Source organism: Aythya fuligula, chromosome 21 (genome assembly GCF_009819795.1).
Source record: "Aythya fuligula isolate bAytFul2 chromosome 21, bAytFul2.pri, whole genome shotgun sequence".
In the NCBI taxonomy this organism is placed as follows: Eukaryota; Metazoa; Chordata; class Aves; order Anseriformes; family Anatidae; genus Aythya; species Aythya fuligula.
In genome coordinates this window covers 2355310-2363378 of record NC_045579.1, presented here as the reverse complement: position 1 = coordinate 2363378, position 8069 = coordinate 2355310, and the positions used below count along the sequence as shown (strand labels likewise).

Below are 8069 nucleotides of genomic sequence, written 5' to 3'. Positions count from 1 at the left end.
GAGGAGCCACAGGTATAAAATATGGGAGAGCATCGGGGCAAGACCAGAGCTCTGGGGGGTGTCACACGCTGCTCGTGGGCACGGGGCACCGAAACGCACACCGTGGGCAAGCGGGGCGGGTTTGGGGGGGATCCAAGCGCCCCCAAATGTCCCCTCCCTCCATCCCTGCCCCACTCAGCGTTGGCACAAGCGTGCTGCGGGAGGAGGATACCGAGGAGGAGCGGAGCCCTGCAGCGGCTTTCCCCCCATCCCCCGGGGGGGGTCCGCGGAGGGCAGGGGGCGTCGGGCTGCGGGGAGGAGCGGGGCGGAGCGGGGCGGGGAGGCTGCGGGGCGGCCATCCGGGCACCATGGCGGCGGAGGAGCTGGCGGAGAGGCTGGGCCGGCGTTTGGGGATGCACGAAGGAGAAACGGAGCAGCAGAGGCGGCACGAAGCGGAGCAGGGACCGGGATCGGGATCGGCACCGGGAGCGCTGCCCCCGGGCAGCCCCGCGGGGAGGGCGGGGGGCGCAGAGGGGTCCCCCGGGGGGGGTCGCCGCCTTTTCAGCCCCGCCGCGGAGTTCCGCGAGTTCTCCCGGAGACAGCTCCGCGACATGGAGAGGCTCTTCCGACAGTGAGTTGGGGAGATTTGGGGGATGGGGGGGGGGGTCCCCGGGAATGTGTCCCCCCCCCACCCCTCCCCGCTGCAGTCTGCTGGAAGCCCCCCGGTTCCCTGCAGGAGGCACCCCCGGGGTCCCCCTCCCTGCCCTATCTCGCGTGTAGGTGTTTGGGGGTGCCCTGGAAGCCCCCCAGCCCTTGTAGGAGGGACCCCCCCCCAGGTCCCCTGTTCCTCGCAGCCCCCCTCTTGGCTCCCTGCAGGAGCAGCCCCTGGGGTGACCCCAGCTCCATGCAGGAGGGGATCCCCAGTGTCCCCAGTCTCCCCCTTGGCTCCTCATGGGAGGGGTTCCCAGTACCCCCATTCCCTTGCAGGAAGCCCCCGACCCTAAAACCCTTGCAGCCCCCACTGTGTCCCTGGAGGTGGGGGGGACACCCCAAAACCTTGGGGATGAGACCAGGGAAGGGGACAGAGGAGCAAACCCGCTCCTGCCACAGATCCCCGAGGAGAGATGGGGGCAGCGCTCCCCCAGCCACACCAGGACCCCCGGGACCCCTGCCCTGGCTGCGTGCACGGGACCGGGCTGCAGCAGCAGGTCCTGAGCAGGCAGGTGGCACGTCCCCGGGGTCCCTGGTCACACCGTGTGTCCCCTACGACTGCGAGGCTCAGTGCTGCAAGCGCGGCTCTCTGAGCTCGGGGCCCTGCTGCGCTGCCCTGGGTCAGCAGGAGCCAGCGAGGGGGACGCTGGCAGCAGGTGCGGAGGTCTGGAAATTTCCAGGGGAAAACGGGAGCTGCAGCAGCTCCGAGCCCAGCTCTGACAGGCCCAGGGGGTGTGCGAGAGTAGCCGGGAGGGAGCGGGACAGCTCGGAGCATCCTGGAGGGTGCTGTGAGCTGAAACACAAACCCAGCGTGCTGCACGGCATCGCTCGAGCCCTGCCGAGCGCCAGGCGAGGAGGAGGAGGAGGAGGGCACGAAGCTGCTGCCCCCCTGAAGCACCAGGCTTCACCAGGGCTGTGGTGTGGATGGAGGCAGCCCCGCGGTGCCCGGGTGTGCCCTGGCCGGGGCTGGCGCAGCAGATGGCAGCGGCGCGGGGTCTGGTGGTGGAGCCGCGGGCGGCAGCCAGACGTGTGTGCTCGCACGCGCCGCAGCGAAAGGAGCAGCGAGGGAGGTGGGAGGAGAGGCAGCGGCGGCGGCCGCGTGGCCGGGGAAGCTGTGAGCAAAAAGGGGGGGTCCCCAAGGGGAAGAACGAGAGGTAGGGGCAACGGCCGGGCTGCGGAGACGAGCCCAAACCACGCTGCGCTCGCTGCAAGCACGCCACGTGAGCGGTTTGTCCTTTCTCCCCCCTCTCCCTGCTGTGTTAGAAGGATTGCGACAGGAGAGGATGCAAAGCCCACCGCAGTGGATGCAGAAATGCACGTTTGCTGCGGTGGCCGTGGCCAGGGGCTCGCTTTGGAGCAGTGGAGCTCGCCAACCCCGCGCTGCCACCAGCGCTCGGAGGCAGAGCGTGAAGGTTTTGTGCCCCCCAGGCCAGCTCGTAGCGGTGCAGGAGAGAAAAGGGGCTGCGGCTGTGCTGTGAGCCGAGCAGACCGCGGCAGCGAGGGGACAGATGAGTCACAGCCCCGCGGAGCTGCCTGTGTCGTGCTGAGCATAGCAGCCGCGTTTCCTGCAGCCTTAGAAGAGAGAAGTCAAAAAAAAAAAAAAAAAAAAAAAAAAAGAAAAAAAGACATGAGGTGTCCCCAGTGCTGCCCTGGGCGAGGCGTCAGCCCGGCACGCTGTTGGGGGGCGTTGTGCCTGCTCCCCTCTCCTCCTCCAGCTTCGTGGTGTGCCCCGTGCGGCGAGGCAGCGCTTCCTGGGGGTTCAACACCTCCCTCCCGTGGGCCGTGCGGCGAGGAGGGGAGCAGCGCCTGCAGCACACGGGCTTCATCCCGTGGTCCTGTGCAGCGCTGGCTGCGCGCTTGGCAGCATCCCCGCGGGTGCCGGTGCCAGGAAGGGCGCTCGATGGGCAGGAGGAGCGAGGGAGAGCTGAAGATGCTCCTGGGGGCTGTTAGCGGTCGGATGGAGGCGGCGGTGGTTTGGCGAGGCCGTGGCCGAGCTGGCAGGGAGCGATAACGGTGCGACGGGGCTGTGCTGCTGGCCCGCAGGTACGACGCGGGGAGGGACGGCTTCATCGACCTGATGGAGCTGAAGCTGATGATGGAGAAGCTGGGAGCGCCGCAGACGCACATCGGCCTGAAGAACATGATCAAGGAGGTGGACGAGGACCTGGACAGCAAGCTGAGCTTCCGCGAGGTATGTACCAGGGCTACGGGGCCGGGAGGTGAGCCTGGGCTGTCCCTTGGCAGTCCCTGCACGCTTGGGTAGGGGACAGGCAGCTGGGAGCTGGTGGTGACGGGGACAACCCCGCTCTGTGTCGCAGTTCCTGCTGATCTTCCGCAAGGCGGCGGCAGGCGAGCTGCAGGAGGACAGCGGGCTGCACGCCCTGGCCCGGCTCTCCGAGATCGACGTCTCGACGGAGGGCGTGAAGGGAGCCAAGAGCTTTTTTGAGGCCAAGGTAAGGGCCGCGAGCCACAGCGGGGGCTGGTGGGGTGGCGGGGACCTCTTTGGACGTGCCGCTGTCCCCAGGCGCAGGCCATGACCGAGGCCAGCCGCTTCGAGGAGGAGATCAGAGCAGAGCAGGAAGAGAAGAAGAAGCAGGCGGAGGAGCTGAAGCAGAGGAAGGCGGCCTTCAAGGAGCTGCAGTCCGCCTTCGCGCAGTGACCGCGGGTCAGCGCCGTGCCGGAGGGACGTGGCGGTGCTGGGGGGGCCTCGTGCAGGAGGATCCATGCCTGGCTGTCCCCTGCCGTCCCCTGCCAGCCCCTGTCCCCCGAGCGGCGCTCGTCCCCTGGGTGTCGTCGTGTCTTGCATGCGCCGTGATTTGGGCCGGGCTGGGTGCTGTGCCGCGGGTCGGTGCCCGTCGGCGTCGCTGCGTGTGCGGCACGCCGGTGGCACCGGGAGCGTGGCGAGCCCCCGGGGCCGACCTCTGTGGCAGCGGGGCGAGGGCCGGCGGAGTCGTTGTCTGCGTGTTCGGTGTCGCTGTATCCTCTGTGCGAAGCGGGCAAGCGCCGGCCCCGCCGTGACCCTCAGGGTCAGAGCGGAGGCGGCCTCGTGTCCTCTCAGATTCTGTTTATTTTGGTAAAAGATGTCCGGAAAGGCCCCCGCAGGGTGGAGAAGCTTTATTTTTTTTTTGTGTTCGTCGTCTAAGCAGCCCGAAGGGAAGGCGCTCCAGCGAGCGGTGCCTCCCGTAGCTCGACCGCTGTTCCTTTGGGGAAGGGTTGTCCAGGTGGCCGTAATGTCAAGGGCGGTGTTTGTCTCAGCTGCTCCTTTCAGTCCGTGGCACGGGTGTGTGTTGTGTCTTTTTTTTTTTTTTAAATCCCAAATAAAGATTATATTTCCTAAGTCTTGCAGCTGCCTATGCCTGGGGGACGGCAGGGAGCCGGCTGTGTGGTGGGTGTTTAGGATGGGGGGAGAGGGCTCCTGGAGCACGGCGGGGAGGGGACTGCCACCCCCAGGGTCCCCAGCTGGCTGTGGACGGGTCACAGCCCCCCCCGTGACGAGGCGAGCGTGGGTGCCACGTCCACCCCCTGGGACGGAAGGGTGCGTGCAGGACAAGTGCATCCGTTCCCAGGAGGGCTGAGCTGCCCCGATAAGATCTCACGAAATAGCCGGGGCGGTGGCACACAGGCAGCCCGTGCTGTGTGGGACATCGCCACCTGGCACCAGAGGGTCACCAGGTCCCAAGGCCGAGCGGTGGCCCTGAGGCGCCGCGGCCGTGCTATAAGAGCTGGGGGTGCCCCGGTGCCGCCGCACCACGACCGCGACCATGCTGGGGGCTCTGTGTCTCGCTGTGCTGCTGGGCTACGGTGGGTGAGGAACCAGGGCTGGGGGGGACAGCACATCCCCCCCGTGTCCATTAATGTCCCCCGGTGCTCACTAATGTCCCCGTTCCGGGTGTCGTGCAGCCTATGGATGCGGGCAGCCGGCGGTGCCACCCCAGCTGGGCGCCCGCGTGGTGGGCGGTGAGGATGCCGTAGCCCACAGCTGGCCGTGGCAGGTAAGGTGCAGGGGGTGGCAGGGGCTGTGACACCAGGAACCCATCCCGGGGCTGGCGGCATGGGGACGGGGTGACCAGCACCCCCCCCACCACCACCACGCTGCGCCTGTGCCCTCCCAGGTCTCGCTGCAGTACAGCCGCAACGGGGACTGGAGCCACACGTGCGGTGGGACCCTCATCGCGCCCAGCTGGGTGCTGACGGCCGCCCACTGCTACAGGTGGGCGACGGGGAAGGGATGAGGGACCCTGGGGGGGGTCCCAGGGTGCTGCTGCCGCCGCTGATCCCCGCTCCGTGCCGCCGGCAGCTCGAGCCTGACGTACCGCGTGGTGCTGGGTGAGCAAGACCTGACCGTGGAGGACGACGGCGCCGTGGTGGCGGAGGTGGAGGAGTTCATCGTGCACGAGAACTGGAACTCCTACCTCATCATGTAGGAGAGGGGGTGATGGCAGCAGGGAGGGAGGGGGCTGCGGCCCCGTGCTGGGCTGGCGGTGGGGTTTGGTTGTCGTCCCCCCTTTCCTCTCCACGGGACTTCTCCTCGCAGCAACGACATCGCCCTGATCAAGCTGAAGCAGCCGGTGCAGGAGAGCGAGAGCATCCAGGCGGCCTGCCTGCCGCCCAGCGGCCTGGAGCTGCCCAACGACTACCCCTGCGAGATCACCGGCTGGGGACGCCTCTGGAGTAAGCAGGGGGTGGCCGTGGGGGGGGGTAAAGGGGATGGGGATCAAGTGCTGAGGCTGTCGTTGCAGCGAACGGGCCCCTGGCTGACGTCCTGCAGCAGGCGCTGCTGCCGGTGGTGGATTACAGCACCTGCTCGCAGAGTGACTGGTGGGGCTACCTGGTGCGCACCTCCATGGTGTGTGCCGGTGGTGACGGCGTCGTCTCAGGCTGCAATGTGAGTGCGGGGAAATTTGGGGAAGGACGGGGGTGGGGGAATGTCTGCGACCCCGTAATGGTGGTGGTAACGCCGTGTGGTGCTGTGCCTGGGCAGGGGGATTCAGGCGGCCCCCTGAACTGCCAGCGCGAGGGGCTGTGGGAGGTGCACGGCATCGTCAGCTTTGGCTCCTCCTGGGGCTGCAACACGTACAAGAAGCCGACCGTCTTCACGCGGGTGTCTGCCTACATCGACTGGATCAACGAGGTGGGTGCCTGGCCCCCCCACGAGGCTCCCCCACCGCTGTTGGGGTCTCCCTCGTCGTCACCCAGCCGCGGGTCTGACCCTGGGGCCTCTCTTCTTGGCTTCGGCAGAAAATCAACGCCTACTGAGGACGTGCGGCCGCTGTCACCTGCCGTGGAGCTGTGGTGCAATAAAGAGAAATAACCCGCTTTGTTTGGCCCTGTGGTTACTGGGTGGGGTGGACAGGGGCTCAGTGAGGCAAATCCCAGACCTGCGGGGAGCAGGGGGCTGTGGGCATTAAGGCTGGCCACACATTTTAGGGTAGGAGAGGCCAGGCTGGGGCTGAGGGGGGCCAGTAAGGGCCCCAGAGGTGCACTGGTCGTGGTTTGGGTGCCCCCCATGTTCCCCAGGGCAGGGGCTGCACAGTGGCAGCCAGCTGGGGCAGCAAACACTGCAGGAGGTGCTGGTGATAGGGGTGGGGTGGTCGTGCCTGGTGTGTCCCCAAACGGGCTCCTTGGGATCACAATCCCAGCAGGGTTGGGTTTGTGGTGCGGCACCATAGGGCAGGGGTGGCTACTGTGCCAGGGCCAGGCCCTGTTCTCTGTGTAGGAGAAAACCCAGGGGCAGTTTCTTTGTGACCAGCTGCTGTTGTCCTGTCGGCGTCAGCCCCGTCAGCATCAGCTCCCCAGACCCAGTGAGGTGCCCACGCAGTGCCCCTACCCCCTCATGGCCAAACCCTGTGGTGTCGGGCATCCAGTGAGGCAATATTCTGTGGGCAAACATCGAGACACAGCCAAAAACACCAGAGGACTGTGGTGTGAGCCCCACAGGGCCCTGACCGATTTAGGGTGGCTGGTGGTGCTGCAGGTGGAGCCACCTCGCCTTGCTGTGGTGTGTGCCTGGCATAGCAGGGAGACAAAAAGAAGTGGCTCACTTTGCTCTAAAAGTAACGTTTATAACAAAAGTAGTGTAAAGTATTAAACCTGTTTTTATTTAAGACTGCATATCAACTGTATAATTATCCACAAATACAATTTAAAAGTAGAAACTACCCGTAGGTAGCAAACATACAGACAATAAGAAGAGTAATAAAATGTACTTTCTAGAAAGTACAAAGTGCTAGGTAACTATAGCACACGATAGTGTAGATAGGCACGTATATATAGAGAGAGGTAATTTTAGTACTCTAGATTATACTATGCCAGTTATCTCCTCAGAAAACTTGGACAACATAGTAGAATAAATTTGTACTTATCCAGTACGTGGGTAACTTTGCAGCACTCAGTTACTCACACAGTACTTAGGTACCTGTACAAAAAAATAGAGATTTTAAACTGGTACTTTGTACGTTGTATGGAGTCTAATAAGGAAAAACCATAACTGTATACAAAATTTCATACCTATTTTTCATTATTTCCATAAATACAAAGTAATCTATAACTTGTACTGGGTAATCTATTACTTATGACTTTATCTACTGTCAATGTTTGATCTAAGTACAAACATTATGTAATAATTGTAAAGAAAAACTACCTCCATTATTTATACTTCATGCTTGCAATAAATTTACACGTAGTGACAGAGAATTTATAGGTACTCAAATTTTTGTTGACAGCATACACTGAAAGTATTTTACTAGCTGAAATTTGCTTAGAAGTGCATAATCGAAGTAGTTTGTCTGTATACAGGTAAGTTGGTTAAAAGTTCTTTTATGCAAACAGTAATTTAACAACTCCCATACTCCTCATACACAACCTACGTGTAGTTACGATGAGATCCTCCACGCAACCTTTGGTTATGCAAAAGCTGTTGCCCGTTACACGAGCGTGTTTACACCTTGCTGTTGTTCCAGTAATGACCTCACGTCGTCAAATGAATGCATTTTTAGGGTGTATGTTTTTGTAAACAGAAACGGACACTATCATTTGCGAGTGGTTAAATACACGTGGATAAGTACTTAGATCTTTCCTGTACAGAAGTACAGCGCTGATTGCTTACCTTACTTTTTCTTTTACTTGCACACACAATGTTCGTACATAACCTTATAGCAAAAGTAAGTACACATAAGGGTAAAGGTACACATTTGAGCATCACACGGCCCCTGGTCACTGCAAACACCCCTTTGCTAACAATGTGGGGGAAACAGACCACAGTGCGATCTGGATTTGCAGTGCTGAAAACAACCCCACGGGGCTTCTGAAGTGCTGAAAGCCTCGTGCACCAAAAAGGAGCTGTGAAGACCCACCCAAGCACTGTGGCCATGTGGCTGTTG

General features: G+C 62.0%; 2 protein-coding genes across 3 annotated transcripts; both read left to right on the top strand.

Annotated features, from left to right (window-relative positions):
• Window positions 1-347: 347 nt before the first annotated feature.
• Window positions 348-3434, top strand: EFHD2 (EF-hand domain family member D2). Of its 2 annotated transcripts, none has more exons than XM_032201532.1 (4): window positions 348-610; window positions 2734-2881; window positions 3009-3143; window positions 3215-3434. In XM_032201532.1, exons 1-4 carry the CDS (start codon window positions 348-350, stop codon window positions 3347-3349), a joined length of 681 nt encoding a protein of 226 aa, XP_032057423.1. In that variant the 3' UTR covers window positions 3350-3434. The 2 variants fall into 2 exon arrangements, with proteins under 2 accessions (XP_032057423.1, XP_032057424.1); XM_032201533.1 differs by lacking the exon at window positions 348-610 and adding an exon at window positions 1866-1910 and having other exon boundaries at window positions 3215-3423.
• Window positions 3435-4451: 1017 nt separating this feature from the next.
• Window positions 4452-6001, top strand: CTRC (chymotrypsin C). Its single transcript, XM_032201672.1, has 7 exons — window positions 4452-4491; window positions 4591-4682; window positions 4803-4900; window positions 4988-5110; window positions 5225-5361; window positions 5430-5575; window positions 5672-6001. The coding sequence occupies exons 1-7, from the start codon at window positions 4452-4454 to the stop codon at window positions 5999-6001; spliced, it is 966 nt and encodes a 321-aa protein (XP_032057563.1).
• Window positions 6002-8069: the final 2068 nt, after the last annotated feature.

Excerpts from the sequence above, each read along its gene's own strand:
- EFHD2 (XM_032201532.1), top strand. The coding sequence starts at position 348 with ATGGCGGCGGAGGAGCTGGCGGAGAGGCTGGGCCGGCGTTTGGGGATG. Across the intron at positions 611-2,733 it reads ATGGAGAGGCTCTTCCGACA|GTACGACGCGGGGAGGGACG; the intron begins GTGAGTTGGGGA and ends GCTGGCCCGCAG. Across the intron at positions 2,882-3,008 it reads GCAAGCTGAGCTTCCGCGAG|TTCCTGCTGATCTTCCGCAA; the intron begins GTATGTACCAGG and ends TCTGTGTCGCAG.
- CTRC (XM_032201672.1), top strand. The coding sequence starts at position 4,452 with ATGCTGGGGGCTCTGTGTCTCGCTGTGCTGCTGGGCTACG. Across the intron at positions 4,683-4,802 it reads CCCACAGCTGGCCGTGGCAG|GTCTCGCTGCAGTACAGCCG; the intron begins GTAAGGTGCAGG and ends GTGCCCTCCCAG. Across the intron at positions 5,111-5,224 it reads TGGAACTCCTACCTCATCAT|CAACGACATCGCCCTGATCA; the intron begins GTAGGAGAGGGG and ends TTCTCCTCGCAG.